This window comes from Topomyia yanbarensis, chromosome 3 (genome assembly GCF_030247195.1).
Source record: "Topomyia yanbarensis strain Yona2022 chromosome 3, ASM3024719v1, whole genome shotgun sequence".
Classification (NCBI taxonomy): domain Eukaryota; kingdom Metazoa; phylum Arthropoda; class Insecta; order Diptera; family Culicidae; genus Topomyia; species Topomyia yanbarensis.
Window position 1 is genome coordinate 276,610,257 of NC_080672.1, and position 21,547 is coordinate 276,631,803.

Consider the following 21,547-nt stretch of genomic DNA (forward strand, 5'->3'; position numbering starts at 1 on the left):
ACAACTACCGTGTAGTCTAGGTCACTGTTCTTATTTTTATCAGTTTCGATTGTATGGCGCTACCTAATTTCACCTTCTGTTCGCGGATTCAAGTGGGCTAGTAATAAAATTAGACCTTCAAGTGGAGCACAGCGGGATCACTATCGGTGATTATAAGTTGTACGTTTTCACCCACCTGGAATCATTTGTAATAGTACCTAGTTGGACGAAGGAACTAGCATCGATTTTTTACGCCTTCCATTCAAGAGTACGGTTCTCAATGGATTACATGTGGTTGATACTTTTCTGCTCTTTTACCACGTCGGTAACAAGTAATAGTTTCGGAGCGGCGATAAATGGGGATAACGAGGATGGGTCATGGACTAGGATAGTTGGTGGGGAGGAAGCAAAAGAAGGAGCAGCTCCTTTCCAAGTGTCGTTACAAACCACTTTCGGACATAACTGTGGAGGAGCTATTATTGCTGAGCAATGGATCCTTACTGCTGCACACTGTATAGCCAAGTAAGTAGAACCACAGATAACAAACGTTTAGGCTAGAACAAACGTTGGAATTCCGCGTTTCACTATTGCCATCTGCGCAACTGTTTGCTACACGTGTTTGGCAGCTGCACTCTAACTGCATTGTATCGATCACTGCGCCATCTACAAACGTTTGCCAAACGTGTTTCAGACGTCTGATTTATTCGGAATTTCAGTAGCGGGTATTTACACACGATTCAAATCGAGCCTAAACGTCTGTTATCTGTGGTAGAACGTTACATGGAGAGGATCAGTTTTCATACTCCTTCAAAGTTCATTAATTTATCGTTTGTCTTTTGTACTCAATCAAATTAAAGCATTATAATAATTATGGATTATTATTTGCAACCGTTTCTTACGTCAAGATTAAAAAAAAATTAAATACACGCATGGTTGATGTTCAGAAAATAACACCAAGTTTTCACCCTTGATTAAACACTTTCCGTCCCCTCCGTTGAAAAAGCGTCGTGGATTTTTATACTACTACCCTCATCCACAATGTCCAAGTCGACTTAAACGATTAGTTTTGTCAGAAAATTTAATAAAAAGGTCATTAAATTTCAAGAAAGGATTCTCTTAAAATCTTAGACGGCTCACATTTTGTCCGCGGAATTTTATAGATTTTCTTGGTTTTTGGTAATAAATCTTTTTTTTTGCAAAAAACTAATGAGTAAAGCTATGTCAAGTGATCCTCGAATTTTTCGCAAAATCACCGATTTTCATGAGGTATATTTTATTGTATAGGGATTACGGTGAATAGCTTTTGGTATAAATATTTCGTTAAAACTCCCTTTTTTCTTTGAGATATTAACCCTTGAACTTTCTTGTATAATAAAATTGTAAATTTTATATCTCAAAAACTACTGAAGATAATTGAATGAATTTTTGTATACTTATAGAATAATATTAACACTATCTCACAAAAATATATCTATTGTATAATTGAGTAAATAACGGTACTTTGCATCTATTTAAAAATTTCAATTGCATTTTTTCTTGTGTTCTTCACGCTAAAAATTTTCAGGAAGTATGTCAAATTACGCAGCAATCCTTCACCTTCAATAATCTGTATTGTGAATTTTTCATTTTTGTTCCTATCGAAAGTTATGGATGATTTAGTAACGGTATGTTCCTTCAACGCATGGCCCACTTTAATACAACCCGCGAACACTTACATATTGGCAACGCCGTACGTCGCGACGTTCTAATGCGCATCGCGTTGGAAGTGTGCATCGCATGACTAACAGAAGCTACATCTCTCGATTGCAGCAAAAGAACAAACTTTTCTATAGGGATTAACGAAGATGAATGTTTTCCGGATATTTTGAGATCATTTTATATTTTTTTGACCGAAGTGCACAACAAAAATCATAGTAATTTAATAAATACTTTCTTATTATAATTTATCGTTACAATTAAGCTGTATCGCAAATAACCGAAACTTAACTTATGTAATGAGTTTATGTTATTGCTATCTTCAAAGACACTTTTGTAAGTCAAAGTACGTCTATGTTTTATTCAAATTCATTATTTGTCTACAATATTATACAGGAAAGGGGAACAACTTATGACAACAGTATTTTACTTCACATGTTTTTGTTTACTGAATGATCTTACTTATGTCGTTTTTGCTTGAGGCAAACTAACTCAGTTTCAGACCTAACTGCTGTTAAAGCGTTTGTTTGATGCCAGTTTCGAACCTAGGTTATGCGCCACTGAGGGACCATTCATGAATTACGTAACACTTTTAGGGGGAGGGGGTACAACAAGTTGTGACATGTTGTGACATAGGGGGGAGTTAGCTAGATCGTTACGTAACATGTTTTCACCGAAGAAGAAAAAAAATTCTAGGAATTTGTTGCGTAATAGGAGAGGGGGAGTGGAGAAATTTGTGACAATTTGTTACAAGGGGGGAGACAGTGTCAATTTTGGGCAATTTTTGAGTTACGTAATTTATGAATGGTCACTGAACTGAAAACCGAGTTGGGTTCCAACCTGAAAAATATTTCGGGTTCGCTCACACCACCGCTGTTTTGCGAGAACCCAACTCAGTTCCATTAAAAACGTTTGAAGCAACTAACCCGGGTTAGTGTCTAGGTTCTCAATCGAAAACGACATTATAAACAACAATGCGAGCAAACATACCGTGCTACCACTCAGACAGAACCAACTAACAAAAAAGTGGTTAAATATGTCACTTTGCAAAAAATCGTGTCTATGCAGGTTCAAACATTCCACTGCTCAATAACTCGCAAAAAATATAATAACGCAAAAAAGTATGCAAATCACTCGAAAAGCATTTGCTCTCAATAATCCGTAAAGAAAAGCTTGTCTTTTTACTCTAATATCAGAGATGGCAATTTTGGACATGAGATACACTTTTCCAAAGCGATGCGCATTAGGACGTGCGGCGTTGCCAATATGTAAGTGTTCGCGGGCTGCATCAAAGTGGGCCATGCGTTGAAGGAACACACCGTTACAAAATCATCCATAACTTTCGATAGGAACAAAAATGAAAAATTATCAATACAGATTTTTGAAGGTGAAGGTTTGCTGCGTAATTTGATATATTTCCTGAAAATTTTTAGCGTGAAGAACACAAGAAAAAATGCAATTGAAATTTTTAAATAGATGCAAAGTACCGTTATTTACTCGATTATACAATAGATATATTTTTGTGAGATAGTGTTAATATCATTCTATAAGTGTACAAAAATTTATTCAATTATCTTCAGTAGTTTTTGAGATATAAAATTTACAATTTTATTATACAAGAAAGTTTAAGGGTTAATATCTCCAAGAAAAAAGGGAGTTTTAACGAAATATTTATACCAAAAGCTATTCACCATAATCCCTATGCAATAAAATATACCTCATGAAAATCGGTGATTTTGCGAAAAATTCGAGGATCACTTGACATGGCTTTACTCAATAAGTTTTAAAATTTGTATTTCCGAAAAACATATTTTTTGCAGACATCACAATAAAACAACGTTGCAGTAACCTGAGTCACCAACTCATATTGTGTTAAGGGGTGGGTAAGGGTTTCAGTGTTAAAAAAAATCAGTTTTTTGCCACTTTTTTAGGAAGATGGGTGAAGCGAATTGATCAAAACTTTTGTACATTATATTACATCATTTCAATAACATCACAGATAACAGACGTTTAGGCTAGAAAAAAATTTCTTCAAAAACCTGTGTAAACTTTCAAATTGATAAACGTTGGAAATCCGTGTTTCACTATTGCCATCTGCGCAACTGTTTGCTACACGTGTTTGACAGCTGCACTCTACCTGCATTGTATCGATCACTGCGACATCTACAAACGATTGCCAAACGTGTTTCAGACGCCTGATTTATTCGGAATTTCAGTAGCGGGTATTTACACACGATTCAAATCGAGCCTAAACGTCTGTTATCTGTGATAACATTTTGTAATTTTTCATGCAAAAATATCTACAAGCGATTCGGTGGCGAAGCTTTTCGTACAACGTGTCTGGAAAAACACGATTTGCGGTGTTCACTGGCATTAAAAAACTATTTGACCGATTTATTTCAAACTTTGCATACACATTCTATGTTAAAAATACCTAACCCCTACGTTGAGTTTTCGGGATATTTTTCACACTTGAAATGAATGAATGTCTTGTTTTGCTTCTTTCTGCCCCTAGGTATGAAAAAAAATTAATTTTCATGATTTGTCTGAAGGAGACGCATGGTAGTGTTTGATTACCCAGGGTTCGTAATATAGTTTATAAATGTTTCTCAGCATTATCAACAATAGAAGCAATGTGTATTCTGCCAAAAATTCTCAACGCTTATTTTTTTGAAAACGAATTTTCAGATATATTTTATACTCGTAAATGTTTAATTTTCGAACCACCCTAAGCGCCAAAATTTTGTGGTAAAATATGGCGATTCTACGTTGAAACCGCTCACAGATAGCGCTGGTAGCAAAGTGTTGCTGATTTGATTCTGTTCTGTCATAGTGCATATATTTTCTATAAACATTGGTAAAAAATAGCTTTTAAACGCCAAATCATCGATCAGTTTGTTCATAATTGTTTATGGAAATGAAGGAAACCCATAATTTAATAAGATGATGAGTAAACATCTTACGAAAAGGGTGTAAAACATAGTGGTTTCTAATATTATTCGCAGAGCTATATGTGTGCTGTTCCGAAATGTAATTTGTTGAGCACCGTAACCGCGGCAACCTCATTTCCCGTTCCTCCTAATTTAAGCTAAACCTTCATGAGATGGTGTAAATTCATGAAGCTCTCCAGATCACGTGAGGGTAGAATATATCCGACTAATAGGAAAGTGTCAGCTTTGTATCATACACAGCCAATATTTCTCTCTGATAGTCTTCACTGAATCTCCTACGTAGTCCAAAATATGAAGGATTTTGACATTGGTACTGATTGGGTCTCGGTTTCGAGTTGAAACTTCATTTATGGAACCATTGTTTATAATTACAATAATACCACGATAACATTTCAAAGAAATGTATGGTTTGGCTCATACATTTCTTCGAAATGTTATCGTGGTATTATTGTAATTATAAACAATCGTTTCATAAATGAAGTTGCAAAGGACTGTAAATTCACAATAATTGCAAATAAAAATAAATTTCTCACTCGTTTCATTCATATTTTGGCGGTGGTAAACCTTTTCCGAGAAGAAAATGAAGTTGTTGTTGTAAGCTACGACTCACTTGTGGGTGAAAAAAAGCAAACTGTATCACTTTCCCAGTTCAATCATAGATATCGCATGACTGATTTTGGTTTTGCCACAAATCGCCAAAAGAAAATAAACATCAAAATGAATTGGTCGGTGTTAAGTCAGACCGGACTAAGTCGCAAAACATCGAAAAATTAGATAATGATGTCACTGAATAAGAAATTTTGTCAGCTACATTCGACTTTTGTCAGATTTGGAATACGTAACAATAATCAAGAATTATGATAAAAATTAATGTTCAATTATAATGTAAAGGATGCTACGATTCAAACTCGTTTTTCTCGAAATCAATATTTTGTCACTTTGTCCAATCTAACAATACCGACCAATTCAGCTTTAACAAAATTACCCTTACGTAAAATTTTCATCTAATTTGGGTCACTTTTGAGGTTTTGTCCGACTTTTGTAGAAGGGTAATCACTGTGTGACGTCGTCGTCGATGTCAAAGCTCGTTTTGGGATGAACATGTAACAAAACAAATTGCTATTCAATAATTTATACGTTACCCAATGGCGAACTAATCTTTATAAGTTGATCATTTTCCTCTCCGAAATCTCCCAATCCTGGAAAAATATTATCGATTAATAACTTTAAATAGTTATTGCCGACTTTAAAAAAAAGTATTTAAATTTGTATAAAGTAGCAACGACGAAAAGTATCGTCGATAACCTTCTTATTGGACATATTGATTGTCGCAGGCTAACCAAGCTTCACACAATGTAAATGCATAACAAGCCAAATTATTTATGAATAGTTCAAAAGAAACGACTACCTCTGCAATTCCACTTCAAAATGGTGATCAATCCGCGATCTAAGTCGATGAATTAGCCATTTAGCAGCCTGCTTCAAACATGATTTGGATGTAGGGAGGGAAATTTTAAAAGACTAGAAACTAGGTTGAAGCACAGAGAACAGACATATAAGCTAGAACAAACCTTCTCAAAAAAACTGTGTAAACATTTAAATGAAAATATGTTTAAAATCACCATTGCATACAGGTTCGCATGCGTGAATCACCATTGTATCAAAGTAAGTTTGCACGTAAGACCCGTATAGCGTTTGCTGGCTGATCGTAGCGCCAACTAGTGGCAAGTTGCTACTCGCTGGTGGCATTTTAAAACGGCAGTTTTATTTCTTACACGCATTGAAAACTTGACTTGTATGTCAGTTATCAGTGGTTGAAGCTCTGACTGAAATATTGAGTAACTTGGCATTATTGTTGTTTCAGGAAGTCTGGGAAATTCTTGATTGTCAGACTTAAACGTCCCCCTATGTAATTATTTTCCATGCTGCTTTTCGCATAACTTTTATGTGAAAACAATATAAGTATTCCACATATGGTTTTGATTACTTTCATTGGATCAATCACATATATTTCATATGAATTACCGTTTAAATTTATTTTTTAGGTAATAGATTTTAAATGCAATACTTAAGCACAGAGAACAGACATCCATGATCGAACAAAAATATTTATAAAACGTGTGTAAACATTTGAATTAATATACGATAAACACTAGCGCCGCCACACCAACCTATACCAACTATCCGTCAAATCCATTCCGGAACCGGTTCGAAATCCTGAATGGATTCAGTATGGAATCTTGCTCAAAGAAAACAACCGATTCCGCCTCTATCGGTTGATGGATTTAAGCTAGAATTCATGCTGGAAGTCCGAACCGATTCCGGACTAGTTTGACTGAGTAGAGGTATAACCGCTATCAATTCTGTCGAACTCAGCCACAAAAAACATGACGACAGTAGCGCACCTAGTTTGGATATCCCAACTACCTTCGAAACCGTTAGAGACTTTACATAAGTTGAATGCTGAAGATGGACGTCTGTTCTCTGTGACTTAAGGTTGAACAGAGAAAGGGCAAAAATCGAAAACGAAAAAAGCAGTTTTTTCCACACCGTGCGTTAAATCTTCATAAAAATCAATCAGCAATACTGCACCAACATTCTACATAAGCTAATTGATTTTTGTAATTTTTATGAAAATCTAACACACGGTGTGGAAAAAACTGCATTTTTCGTTTTCGATTTTTGCCCATTCTCTGTCTAACATTAATAAGTATTATTGATTGTGATAATAAAATTTGTTATATTTTAATACTTTTAAAAGATGTTTTTTTATGTTTTATTCTACAAAATTTATTGTTTGGGTACAAGTTATTATAAAACAAATCAAAGCTTCAAAATATCGACAAACATATAATTACGGCCTAAAAGCCAACTGTCAAAATTCACTTTGAATCGAAATTCCGGATGAACCGTTACGCGCCAATCACAGATGTTGGTAGTAAACGAAAGAAAAAAGTTTTCTCTTTCATAAACTGTTGTGAACTGTGTTCGACTAGTAACGGTTTGTCCGGAATTTCCATTCATAGTGGATTTTGACAGTTGGCTTTTAGGCCGTAATCATATGTTTGTCTAGAACTGTTTATTTTATCTTTTCATATCCCAATCATCATTCCTAGAAAAACTCTAGTAAGAGAACTGCGGAGAGAAAAACAGCATTTTTGGCAACGTATGCCCCGGCATTGTATGGCAACACGTCCAATGTAATAAGGATAGGCAATGTTCGATTGAATTCGTTTTTTGACAGCTAAACGCGAATCCAATTAGGCCCCTTACACGAGGCGCTCGTAATGTCATTATTGAGCAGTAATGTCACTTTTAATGATCGTGTAAGGTGAGTAATGACGGAATTTCCATACAATTCCAGCAATGACATTACTAAGTAATGACACTTTTATTGTGCGTGTAAGGGGCCCTAATCGATCCAAAATGGAGTCTCCACAGTTCTCTTTCTAGAGTTTTTCTAATCATTCCGTGTGGTTGAGGAGACGTCAGAATGAGAAGTCTGCTTTTTGTCGAACATGTTGGGCGCTTGAAGAATAGTGTCACCTTCTGTAAATATAAATCCAGATGAATGAGTTAGATTTTTTTCGATTATAGAGGTTTTAACCTTAAGGTCATTCGCCTCTTCGGGTTGGAAAAATCTCTTATGAAAAATTTCTAACCCTATGTGTGGGGTCGGGACTCGAACCCAGATGTTGTTAAAGATTTTTTGTACATTACGCTCAAGAACTACGATCACGCAACTTCAAATGTGATACTATTTGATGTTTTACATATGGCAGAAATACCTCTAAAGACAGTGAAAAGAACTTTTGGCAAATCAAGATTGAAAATGAGATATAAAGAACTAAAAATTGGCAAAGTACATTTCTTGTTCATTTTGCAGCACCGTGTAATCACTTGGGGCTGTCTGTCGATTTTTAGCTGAAATGCTAAAGATGTGACCATCAATGATATGCCAGACAACCACAAACCACCCTTCTATACCAGTTTGGCCTTACCACTGCGTAATGCGGGTGACGTCGTGAAAGCTGTGAAATATTAGTATAGTAGAGAACTGCTTGAAACGAGATGATTCAAGACAACGTATTTTAGATCTTCCATTGAACCTGGTTTGCATACCGTGCATAACTTACCTCACTGTTTCCGTTCATCCACATAATGCAGCGGTTCTCAACCTTTTTCATTCCACGGACCCCTTAGAAATCGCCCCACGGATAAACATCGAATTTGTATGCCATCAATATGTTATTTTTAGTTTGTTAGGAAACAAGACTTGCAATTTCAATCTGCGCTCAGAAAATATATTTTTCTTCGCGGACCCCTAGGGGTCCGCGGACCTCAGATTGAGACTCACTGACATAATACAACATTTTCTTCAATTTTCATTGCGCAATATTGGAAATTGGGAAAGTGAGCGAATTTCCGGAGGTATTTCGGAAAAACGCGGTATGCAACATCCAACTCAAAATCTACCGAAACAATCGGTACCTGGATAATGAAATTTGGCACAGTTCTACTTCACATCATTCTCAATGTAACTATGAAAGCTTTTTACAAAATTATTATCATTTTTTCAATATGTTATTTGACTGTTTAACGGAATTCGAATTTTTGACTTCAAAGTGCTACGAAAAGTCACATAAATTGAATTCTCACTATCTCTGCTAATTTCTTTATATAGGGGAACCCGGGGCTATTAAGACAGTGGAGGTAATTCGGACCCCCTCGATTTCTCAGAAAATAGCAAGACTTTCTGACTATCGTACATATTCGTGGAACCGCTATTCTGAAACATTAATTTTGAGAGCTGAAGTTGATTCTTTGTTCTTTGTAGAAAGGAGATACAACGTTTTCGTTGTTAGTAAAATAAAAGCAAATAAAAGTGAAAAAATAAAAGGTAACTTTTACGGTCGCGATTGTCGGTGACCGAGATACATGTCTGACAAATAAAACACGCGACGTAATGTATAATAACGAATTAAAATTTATTAAAAATTAAAGACCAACCGCATTGCACGCGGTCTCGTACTAACTGACAGGTTATGTGTTTCCGCTGTTCTAGCATCGACGGGTGACAGCTGCACTGCCACCAGTGAGCTCAGCGGTAGTGTTGGTGAGTAGTTGGTAGGGATGTCCATTTCTCCCCAACATCTCCCTCCTCAATACAGCTGGTAGGGATCAAACCGAATCGGCGGTCTTCTAGAGCGAGAAGAGCGACGAGGTTCCCGGACAGCTGTAGGGGTTTCATTGGCTGATAGGAACTCTGATGACGATGACGGTACAGAGCTTGAACTGGAGGATGATGACGAAGACGAAGACGCTGATGACGTATCTGCTTTTGGAGACACCCACACTCGCGCGGGTGCTTCGGATGGCGCTGCAGGCTGCAACGGTGTGGACGGCTCGGATGGTACTCCAAGCACTGTTGACGGTGATTCGGCGGTTACTGACGAAAGCACAGGTAGTGGCGATGACGTGGTGATATCGCTTGCACTGGTATGCGATCTAGACAGATTCCACGCCTTCAGCAAAATGTCCAACGGCAGCTTAACATTGCTCTTAACTGGCTTCGCTGACGGCTTGTCACCGATGGCACGAGTTCGTAGTTGGTTGAGATGTGAACGAATCATGCGCTTATCTTCCACCCACACGTTGAACATAACACGCCCAATCGATTCCAAAACAACTCCGGGTGTCCATCTCCACTGGTTGTTAGAGTAAACCTTCGCATATACACAATCACCATTTTTGAATCTCCGGTGAATCTTTGCTTCTATAGTGGATTCAACGGCCGGAAGGGTTGACGGACGCAGCAAGTCTAAGCTGGTGCGAATCTTGCGCCCAAACATTGCTTCCGATGGTGATTTACCTTCCGGTGTAGCTGGATTCGGCGTTGTTCGGTAGGTTATTAGAAATATGTCTAATGCTTCCTGGATGGCTCCTTTCCCCTCTCTAATTTTCTTCACTGATCTTTTAAAGGTGTCCACAAATCTTTCCGCTTACCCGTTTGATTGTGGGTGATACGGTGCTGTAGTAATGTGGTTGACACCATTCTCTAAGCAGAACTTGTCGAATTCGGCACTGGCGAACTGTGGACCATTGTCGCTAACCAATGTTTCAGGCATACCGAGACGGGCAAACAAGCTGCGAAGCATGTTGATGGTAGTGAAAGCAGTAGTTGATTTGGTTTTGACTATTTCAACCCACTTGGAGTAGGCATCGACGCTCAGTAGAAAATATTCTCCTTCAATCGGTCCAGCATAGTCTATGTGCACGCGCTGCCACGGATATGTTGGTTTTGGCCACGACAGCGGTGCGGACCTTGGTGGGCTTTTAGCTACTGCTGCGCAATGATGGCAGGAACTGACGTGAGCCACGATGTCCACATCCAGCGACGGCCAGTAGACATAGCTACGTGCAATTGCTTTCATACGCTGCATTCCTGGATGACCTCGGTGAAGATGATGCAGGCAACGCTTTCGGAAACTCGACGGGATCACCAGTCGCTCACCGAACATGATGCAACCTTGTACGGTCGATAGGTAATCTCGGCGATCATAGAAGCATTTGATCTCTCGGCGTGTGATAGTGGATTTTGATTGGGGCCAACCTTCTTGAATGAAGCGGTAGATTTTTCCGAGATCTGGATAGTAATGTGTTGCATGTTGAATCATCTTGAAGCTTAGTGGGAGCGCGTCGATTGAACTTGTTGCTAGAGCCATGACGTCCTTTTCCAGCACAACGCTAGCCACCACAAAGTCCTCTTCCGGCTTAACATGGTGCTCAATCAGCCGCGACAATACATCTGCATTTCCGAATTTATCTGTGTTGACGTAGACGATCTTGAAGTCATACATCAGTAACTGTAACGCCCAGCGTTGTAATCGATTAGCTGTGTAGACGGGAATTTCTTTTTTCGATCCGAAGATCCGAAGTAGCGTGATCCGTCTGCAACGTAAATTTTCGACCGAAAACCATTTTATGGAATTTGGTTACGGCGAATATTATCGCAAGTCCTTCGCGATCTGGTTGGCTGTATGCTTGCTCAGCTGATGTTAATGCTCTGGATGCATGCTGGACAACTTTGATAGATCCGTCCGGAAATTTGTGGCTTATCGTGGAACCGACTCCGATGGAAGATGCATCCGCCGAAACGATGATTTCGAGTGCCGGATTATAGTGCGTAAGTAGCAAATCGGATGACAAAATATTTTTGAAGTTCTCGAAGGCTTGTTGACAATCGGACGACCAGACGAACTTCTTTCCATTCTTGAGCAGCTCATCGAGTGGATACCTAAGAGTTCGCATGCTAGGGACAAACTTGCCATAATAATTAATTGCCCCTAGGAAAGAACGCACTCCTGAAACGTCCGTCGGAGCTGGCATGTCACGGATCGCTTTTATTTTGGCCGGATCCGGACGTAGGCCATGTTTATCGATAAGGTGACCAACGTATTTGATTTGCTGCTGGCCAAACGAACACTTCTCCGCTTTGATGGTGAATCCATATTCTTGTAGTCGACGGAAAACTTTCACAAGATTTCGGTGGTGATCCTCTTGGTCTACACCACCAATTAAGACATCGTCGAGATAGCCTGACGTGGCCTCCAATCCCGCTAGCATGGTGTCCACTAGCTGCTGAAAAGCGCCAGGCGCTGCTTTAACTCCCGGCGGAAGTCGGTTGTATCTGTAGAGCCCCTTATGCGTATTGATAGTGAGCATTTCTCGGGATTCCTCATGCACCTCAACCTGTAGAAATGCGTCAGAGAGATCGATTTGACTAAATACCTTACAATTTGCTAGTTTGGCGAAGATGTCTTGCGGCAGCGGGAGAGGATATTGGTGCGGCTGTAGTGCGTCGTTTAACCCTGTTGAATAATCACCGCAAATCCTCACTGCTCCGCTTGCTTTTCTCACGACGACAATCGGAGCTGCCCACTCCGAGTACTCAACCGGTGTTATGATTCCAGCATTTTCCAAACGGTCCAACTCTTCATCGACAGTCTTGTACATCGCATACGCTACTGGTCTCTTCGGTCGGAACACAGGCTTTGCTCCTTCCTTCAATGTGAGGTGCACCTTTGCCTTAGTACACACTCCCGGAGCATCGTTGAAAACTGTCGGGAAGGCCTGCTTGAGGGTGCTGATCACTGTAGACGAACTGTTGATATGATTGCAGAAGCTGTCCATCGGCATCGACCAGAAGTTGAATTGATCGATGAGATCCAAACCAATTAAATTGAGATGTTGTTTCACCACGTAAAAGCGGGCCTGACGTTTCTCGCCGTTGATGGAAATCTCGCATGTACACTGAAACTCCAATTTTAGCGGCTTTCCGGATGCAGTTGAAGCTTCGATCGTCACTAGACTTGATGTAGGTCGACCGATCTGACACCAGGTTTTCTCGGAAATGATACTGATGTCCGATGCCGTATCGAGCTGGAGACTGATCTTCCGGTTGTTTACCAGCACTTCCACAAATCTTCTTTTCCTTACATTCTTCACCACAACACTTTTTGTTTCCATCCTCCTAGATGGGTTGCATTTGTTCGAAGTACCTGGGCTTTTTGCTTTCTTTGCGCTGGTACAGTATCCGTCCTTGTAACCAACTTGCTTACAGTCCCGGCATTGATGGTTCTTGAAGGGACAATCCTTGGAGTAATGCATGGAACCGCAGTTCCAACATGGCGAACCAGGTCCAGTTCCGGTTATTCTGCTTGGTCTGGATGAAGATCCAAAAACTGGAGAACGCCTCTCATATCGGAATGTACGCTTCCCAACATATTGCTTACTCTTGAGCGCCTGCACAGCTGCTGAATTTGGTCCTGCCTCAATCATCGCTGTATCGTGTTTGATGCTGAGGAGCCGTTGGCACTCATCTGATATTTGCTCCAAGGTGACATCCGCTCTCTCTTCGATTCTGCTCAGCAACCTAGTTCGGACCTCGGCATCGTTCTCCGCTTTTAGTCCGCACACGAACACTAGGCACTTAAATTGCTCCTCGGTTAACTTGCCTAGTTCAAACTCGACACACAGTTTGTTGACTCTGCATGCGTACGTTTTGAAATCTTCGGTGGCATGCTTAGCGACTTGCAAGCACCGATAGCGCCTACTCAGTACGGATTCCGATGTGCCATACAAGCTCTTCAACTTACTTACGGTTTCCGCAAAATTGACATCCTTTGGAAGCTTTGGAAGAATATAGCTAGTGTAGCGTTCGTGTTCCATCGGTCCTATCTTACGGAGGAGTAAACGCACTTTCGCCTCGTCATCAAGACGAACTGCATCCTTAGCAAACAAATCCTCATAACGAACATACCAGCCAGCAAAAGTGACGTTCGCATCCGGCTCATATCGAAACTCCTGTATGTTGCTTGCGAGAGAGTCTAATATTTGCTCCGGATTCGATGTTGGTTGTTGGCTCATCGTCGACAGCATTGTTTGAAAGAATACTTGCTGCTGCTGTTGGAGCTGCTGGAAAAAGTGAAATGACTGCTGCTGATGCACACCCGCCGGTGGAAAATGGTTCTGAGCTGCTGGATCTTGCTGCTGCCCATTTATCGCAATTGATTGTGGATGCGACCGATCACCCCCGGTAGACGAATTGTTACCTTCCATTCTTCTCCTCTTCCTTGCGGGAGACACTTTCCTCGCTGTTCCTCGCAGGTTTAATTAAATTTTCACTTTTCTCGTCGCCACTTTTACGCTCGCGGTTGTCGGTGACCGAGATACATGTCTGACAAATAAAACACGCGACGTAATGTATATAATAACGAATTAAAATTTATTAAAAATTAAAGACCAACCGCATTGCACGCGGTCTCGTACTAACTGACAGGTTATGTGTTTCCGCTGTTCTAGCATCGACGGGTGACAGCTGCACTGCCACCAGTGAGCTCAGCGGTAGTGTTGGTGAGTAGTTGGTAGGGATGTCCATTTCTCCCCAACAGTAACTGTTTTGGAAAGCTTGAGGCCTTTATTTTATGGAATGATTTTTGTTTGGGTGAAAACAGAAATATTTTCGAGAGGCTCACCACTTTTGTGCGATATGAGCGTACGGGGCTACTCAGACCCCTATTCCGTCAACCACCGTTCAGTGTCTTGTGACTGCGCACACCATTACACACGCCACAGCAAAGAAAATACATGGGCCGCCAATCGAGCTGTGACATACTAGATTAAGTTTTTGTAAAGCAATTTATTTTTTTGCTTCTTAAGGAGTGTCTCTTGTAACTAATTCATAGGTAAACATAATTCCATTGTAAACAAATTAAAGAAAAATGATGGTCCGAATTGCCCCGTAAGGAGGTCCGAATTACCCCTACATTGTAAAAGGATGGAAAAACGTAGAGGTTTGCAAATCGTCGCCTAGCGCTGCAAATGAGTGGTCCAAATGAGCTTTTTATGGCACCAAACTAACAATTAGGACTTTTGACCGGTAACTTTTTTCACATCTATCAACCTAAAGAGGCGATTTGCTTAAGTAGGTCCGAATAGCCCCGGGTTACCCTATCAATGCTATAATGTCTAATGCTACGCCCTGCTGGACGAAGTTCAAATACCTATAGGACGAATTTTTATGCTACTACTTACCAACCTAGAATATTTGATCAATCCTGAAAGTAAAGCACATTTTCAATTTTTCAGTCGCAAACCTTCGGATCTGAGGGTACTAGTTGGAACGAACGATCTGAAAGACGGTGGTGAAACCTTTGAAGTAGACTTTCTCGTTCACCACAGCCGGTAAGACTAAGTTTTGCTGAACGTAAATAAATTATTCTTATATAACGTAACACTTTCGAAACAGGTACAATAAGCCATCGTACCACAACGACATCGGACTCGTGCGAGTGGCATCTCAACTGAATTTCAGTGATCGTATAAAACCCATAGAATATTCGGAGAAGTACGTTCCAGATAACGCCACCATCACACTGACCGGATGGGGGCGGCTTTCCGTTGGCGGAAGTGCCCCGGCAAAGTTGCAAACAATACAGCTGCTAAATGTAGAACATGAGCGCTGCAAAGCTCTACATGACAATGATCCCAACGTAGACATTGGTCATCTCTGCACGTTCACCAAACAAGGCGAGGGCGCGTGCAATGTAAGAAATTGAGGAATTCCGCAAATAAATCTCAGTAATTATGTTTTATTGCTAATCTACTTCATTCTGCAGGGTGACTCTGGTGGTCCACTGACTTGGGAAGGAAAGTTGGTGGCTCTCGTCAACTGGGGCATTCCCTGTGGACGTGGTTATCCAGATGCACATGCCAGAGTTTCTTACTACCACGACTGGATTCGAACGAATATAGCAAACAACAGCGACTGAGATTTATAAGTACATAACTCGATAATAAATAACAGAGTAATTTATTTTTCTAAAGTGTTTTATTCCATTTTTTAATGTACAATCCTTACTTCTGCTTGCATTAATAATTAAATTTATCGCTATAATTATTCATGCAGTGCACTCTCCTTTGTTCTTATTCAATTGTATTGGATTCACTAAATAGAGCTGACAATTAATAGTAATAGTAATATTTATATTTCTGTAATTACTTAAACAGTGTTCTCTTTTAGTCGTAATAGCTTTAGTTTATTTGCTTCATTCGTTTTTTTTTCTGAGTGTTGTTTTGCCTTCCATTTCTCCTTCGTCACTAGTGTCACTGTGTTTGCGAGTGCTTATACTTGCGAGAATTTCCAGAAACACCAAAAAGAACAAAATAACAATTGATGTGCCAAAGAAAGAAAAGTCTCGTAGATACACAGAGGTGTATTAGATCAAGATTTACCCCGAGAATGCAACGATAATTTGCTAGTGTACAAGGCAGAATTTATAAAGAAGTTCGATAGCACTCTCTGTCAGTTATCACGAGCATTTAAATTTATCTCGATATCAATCAAACGAGCGGACGATTTTCAAGGTTTACTGTTAGTTTTATTGTTTTACAATGTTTTCGGTTTTCCCGTTCTCCCATAGCAATAGTTAATTATATTGGCCATACTATTAGATTGACGCTACTTGGAGATTTAAGGGTTGGATGTTATGTGCTGACATGAAGACATGGTGAACGACGCCAACCTCGTTGTTTTGTCTAATTTATGAAGATCTTCTGGGCTCGAAAGGTTTAATGTACAATCTAAAAAGAAAAATGAGAACAGTTATTTTTTGTAAATGTCAAGAAAGATCACTATTGCAACCAATATCAACCTATAAATGAATGTTCACATGTTTGAATGAATAGAACAAATCGTTGTTCAACCTCAAAAAGGTGCTTGGGATACAAATTTGTTCAAAATTCTCAATCTTTTTTCTTTTCACATTTCTAATAAAAAAAAATGTCCAAAAAGCTCCGAGACGGCAGGAAAAAATGTGCAAAACCTTAACGTCTTAGGGAACGGGTTTGGGCTACCACCACTCGACCTGCTAAAAACCACTGCTCTTGCCCAGAACCTAATTCCTCCCCGGTACTAATTTACGGCACTTCTTCAGGGCGGGGTTTTTATGTACATGGCACCACTCTAATTCAATTATTTGTAGTTAGTTCCTTCAGAAGGGTTACATCACCACTCCTCGACACATCACCAGTTCTCCACCATCCACAAAGACTGGCAATTTTTGCAAATCGGAAAGCTAGCTGTGGGTCGAGACTTAGTGCTCTTCCCCTACGAAGACAATCTGGGCGCAAACTTCAGGCTGTCTAATTTACCGAGCCCTTCGGCTCCCTTGTGCCTTTCAGCACCCTAAATCCCTTCTCGTAACATCCAGCACAATTTACTCGTTGAGCTCCCGATTTCTTCGCGAACTACTTGGTCTAGTTCCCGACGATGGAACTAGCCTCCCGAAACCGAGCCAACCAACCAGGTGTCGAGGTCAGTTAGGCAATTCCGGTGGAGCAAAGCGTCTTGTTTACTGGTGCTCCGACAACCCGCGACTGGTGGTGTCTCGTCGCGGTCTAATCAGTCTAGTCCCCGGCGGTGAATTTAGCTAACGGCGACGGAGAGTTCCCCAGTGCAGAAAATTCTCCCGATAGGGATGATCCATAAATGACGTAGCATTTTTTGAGTGATTTTTAACACCCCCCTCCCCCATCGTAGCATTTCGTCACAAAATTCCATATACCCCCCTGATAATTACGTAGCTTGACGGTAACCCTCACCCCCCTCGTTGTTCCCGTAAAAAATTTAAAAAAAAAATCAAATACGATGTTAGTTATATGAAACGGGTAAGATTGTCGTGACATCAAGTCAACCCCTATTCCCCTTTAAAAAAGCTACGTAGCATGACATGACCCCCTACCCCCCTGTCGTCACACATCATCACAAAATACAAAACTCCCCCCTCCCCCATATAATGCTACGTCATTTATGGATGGTCCCATACCGATTCTTCTTTGCTTTTAGCACCACAACTTATTGAACTCTTTGGCTCCCTGTCCGGTGCCATTTAGCACCACAACTCCTTTAACCCATTCATGCCTATGTTGTTTGTGGACAACAACGTTTTTAAGCATCTGTAACTTTTGGTTTAGGCAGTAATTGCTCCAATAAACAAGTAAGGCTAATAAATGTGACTATTACCTTTCATTTGAGCACTACCAGTTACAAGTATCAGCTCTAAAACTGAATTTATTACAATTAGTTTGATTGGATTCCGATGGAGCAGTGCTGCCAGGGACAGTTTAGGTTGACGACGTAAAATGATATTTTGATATATCTTCGTTATTTTGCAATATTATTTAAAACTGATAAAACCTATCAATTTAGACTGTCTTCGACTACATTTTCCACGTAATTGGACTATTGTAAAAATTCTAGGAAAATTGTATTAAGCATTGGAAGGTAAAACTTGCGTAGCTTCTAGCACTGCGATAAGCACCTATTTTTATGGAAAAAGATTTTTCGTATTTCTTGACCTCAATATTTTCAAGAAAAAATAGTTTTGAACACGAGTATGCACAAGAAAAAAGTTGGACATGGAAGGATTAAGCTCTTCGGTTCCCCTCTTCTCTCGTTCCACTTCTCAGATGAGTCAACAAGCTCCCGATTTTACTAAAGTCTTGTTTCGGTCTAGTCCCAGACAATGGATCTACCCTACTTCGACGGAGAATTCCCCGGCGAGAGAGGTTCTCCCAGAAACCGAGCGATAAATTTCTCCCGATACCGATGTTTATTTCCATGAGTCATTTAGCTCCTCGCATCGTCCCGATGTACTCGATCTTGTCCCCAGCGATTGACCTAGCCTATTCAACGGGCCAACCAGTAGTGCTGAGGTCCATACAGCGATTCAGGTTCGAGCGTAGCTTCCAGTTCACTGGCGCCTCAATGACCCACTGCTAGCTATTCGACGCGGCGTACTCGGTCTAATCTAGCCTACTCACGAGTTACCCGGTAGAGTGTCGAGATCGAACCGGCAATTCCGGTGAAGCCTGACGTCCGGTTTGCTGTCGTCCCGACGACCCGGATCTTGTCCTGCGTTGCGTATTACTCAACTGGTCCCCGAGGGCGGAATTTCTACCAAAACCCGATTTGTGGCTTTACGGCGGCTTACTAGCTAATGGCGCTACTTTGTTGGTTTCTTCGGCACTTTCTCTGCAGCTCGGAGAGTATACTCGCAGCCACTCAACGTCCCAGATATGCTCGTGGCACATCTCTTCGACGATATTGTCTACTGTCACACCAGACATATCTCTACGAACTTCTTCGAACCTAGTTCACTCAAATACCACGCATTCCGGTGTCTCTTGAACGTCCTCACACTACGGGCAGAGGGATGACGAAGCGTGTCCAAACCGATGCAGCTAATTCTGGAAGCATCCTTGCCCGGACAAAAACTACGTCAAATGGAAGTTCACCTCTCCATGCTTCCTATGTACCCAAACAGACACATGGGTGTATCGGCGGCTCCACCTCCCTTTCTCTGCGTTGTCCCACTGTTGCTGCCACTTAGCCAACGAGTCCGCTCGGACCAGTCTCCTTGCATTACGCGCATTTCTCCGATGGTAGTATTCCACGTCCTCAGCCAGAGTGATGCAGATGGGAATCATCCGGGCAACCTCTGCCCCATATTCGTTTCGTAGAGCAGTACTCGTTTTTGAAAGTAACTTTTCAGAACCTCACTTCCACCAATGTCGTCAGCCTGTTGAGGATAATCCATTCTAGGAGCTTACCAAGAGTATCCAGCTGGTATATAGGCCGATACTATGTAGGATCTCCTGGCGGTTTCCGGTTTGACAACAACACCAGCTTCTGGATCTTCTATCTATGCGGGATGTAGCCATAGTCTATGCATTTTTGTAGGACTATCTTGCATATCCGGAAACGCCAGGATCGCGGTCTTCAGTGCCACGTTGGGGATACCATCCGGTCCGGGAACTTTCTTCGCTTTCAACCCTTTTGCCACTATAAGGAACTCGTCGTTGGAGACTCGATTGTCACTGTCTGCATCAACGTACGGTGTAGACGGCCATGCAGTTGATTCGTGGCTCGGGAAAAGACCCTCCACGAAAATTTTCAGCGCACATTTCGACTGGCGTCAATAGACCCTTGATCCTGGCCATAACGACACGGTAAGCATTGCCCCAGGTGTTAGCGTCTACTTCTCTGCACAACTCCTTGTAGCAGGTGGATTTGCTTAGCACTATCTCGTGTTTAAAAGCGGCTCTGGTTGCCCGGAATGTTACCTTATACTCTTCTCTGGCTGCCTCAGATCTTGCTCTCTGAACCCGTCTTCTGGTTTTAAGATAGGTAGCCCGGACTATGCAGAGCCTTTCGTTCCACTTGTATGCCGGACGCCGGTAGTTCCTTGGATCCATATTTCCCGGCATTGTTACTTCACATGCCCTCCCTGCTGTTTCCGACAGCTCATCGGCACTCGGAATTGGAGTGGCGCTGTCAGCACGAAGTGGTCCTTGTCGAAGTCCTTTATTTTCCACTTCCGCTCGCCACTCCTCGCTCTCCGCGTTACAGTACAATTCCGCCGACCAATGGTGTAGTGGGTCGCTTGGTGGCAACTATGTGCGTACTGTTCATTAACTCACCAATTCATGTTATCCATCAGTGAAGGGCTGTGTGTGCATTTAAAGGACAAACTCTCATTCGTGTTTCTCAGCAATGGCAAAACCGATTTTATCCAAACCAATTTCAAATAAAAAGACCAACATCCAGACAGAATGCTATTAATTTGTTTTTGATTCTGATGTTTGGCTTCCAAGATACGGATAATTGTGTGCGTAAAAAAAGGTAAGTAGTCTGCAGTTCTTTTAAATTTTCTGTCAAAATTGACAATATAGACAAATGTTTTGCATATCACCGGAAAGCTTGTACGAATACCTTTCCAGCGAGCTATCATTTATTATCATTGTGGATTATCCTTTGTCGCCTATGTATTGTTCGATGAAGTAATAATTCATTTTAATAAGCCGAATATTATTTCAATAAAACGAATTTCCTATTTCATTTTTTAATTTACCACCGCTAGAAATACCCTCCGAACAATTTCAAGTTATCTGAATGGAATTTGATCAGTCATCGGTGAAAATAAAATTCATTTGCACGAACCTTCTGATTGCAAATTTTCTAACTTATAACCATCGGATCGATCTGGAACATATCTCGGAAAATGAGAAGCGGAATAAAAAACTCCAGGCAGCGTAGCGAAGGGGAGATTCAGGGGGTGTACCCCCCCCCCCCCCTCCCCTCCGTCCGTCTTCCCTAACCAAAATTAATCGAATTGAAGAGAAAAGTTGATTGATGCTGGCTGATTTAATTTAATAGTACAATAATAATTATTTGATCAGCATATTGAGAACCTATTATTTTAAGCATCATGAGAAGTTTTGAAAAATTATGGAAATGGCATCCTAATCTGGAACTGATCCATTGGTCGGGATCTCATGGAAATAGAATAGAAACTCTT

The 21,547-nt window shown here is 40.8% G+C and overlaps 3 protein-coding genes across 3 annotated transcripts in view; 1 reads left to right on the forward strand and 2 right to left on the reverse strand.

Annotated features, from left to right (window-relative positions):
- LOC131688483 (chymotrypsin-2-like) lies at positions 1-16,012 on the forward strand. The gene is made up of 4 exons (XM_058972763.1): positions 1-501; positions 15,276-15,371; positions 15,436-15,733; positions 15,806-16,012. The coding sequence occupies exons 1-4, from the start codon at positions 260-262 to the stop codon at positions 15,956-15,958; spliced, it is 789 nt and encodes a 262-aa protein (XP_058828746.1). The 5' UTR covers positions 1-259; the 3' UTR covers positions 15,959-16,012.
- On the reverse strand, positions 11,507-14,570 carry LOC131688481 (uncharacterized protein K02A2.6-like). The gene has a single exon (XM_058972762.1). The coding sequence runs from the start codon at positions 14,244-14,246 to the stop codon at positions 11,517-11,519; it is 2,730 nt and encodes a 909-aa protein (XP_058828745.1). The 5' UTR covers positions 14,247-14,570; the 3' UTR covers positions 11,507-11,516.
- LOC131688484 (ubiquitin-conjugating enzyme E2 N) overlaps positions 15,999-21,547 on the reverse strand; it is a 13,550-nt gene continuing 8,001 nt past the window's right edge. The window contains exon 2 of the mRNA XM_058972764.1: positions 15,999-16,769. The gene's annotated coding sequence lies outside the window, so the exon portion shown is untranslated. The remainder of the gene's footprint in view (positions 16,770-21,547) is intronic.

Excerpts from the sequence above, each read along its gene's own strand:
- LOC131688483 (XM_058972763.1), top strand. The coding sequence starts at position 260 with ATGGATTACATGTGGTTGATACTTTTCTGCTCTTTTACCACGTCGGTA. Across the intron at positions 502-15,275 it reads GCTGCACACTGTATAGCCAA|TCGCAAACCTTCGGATCTGA; the intron begins GTAAGTAGAACC and ends TCAATTTTTCAG. Across the intron at positions 15,372-15,435 it reads TTTCTCGTTCACCACAGCCG|GTACAATAAGCCATCGTACC; the intron begins GTAAGACTAAGT and ends CTTTCGAAACAG.
- LOC131688481 (XM_058972762.1), bottom strand. The coding sequence starts at position 14,246 with ATGGAAGGTAACAATTCGTCTACCGGGGGTGATCGGTCGCATCCACAA.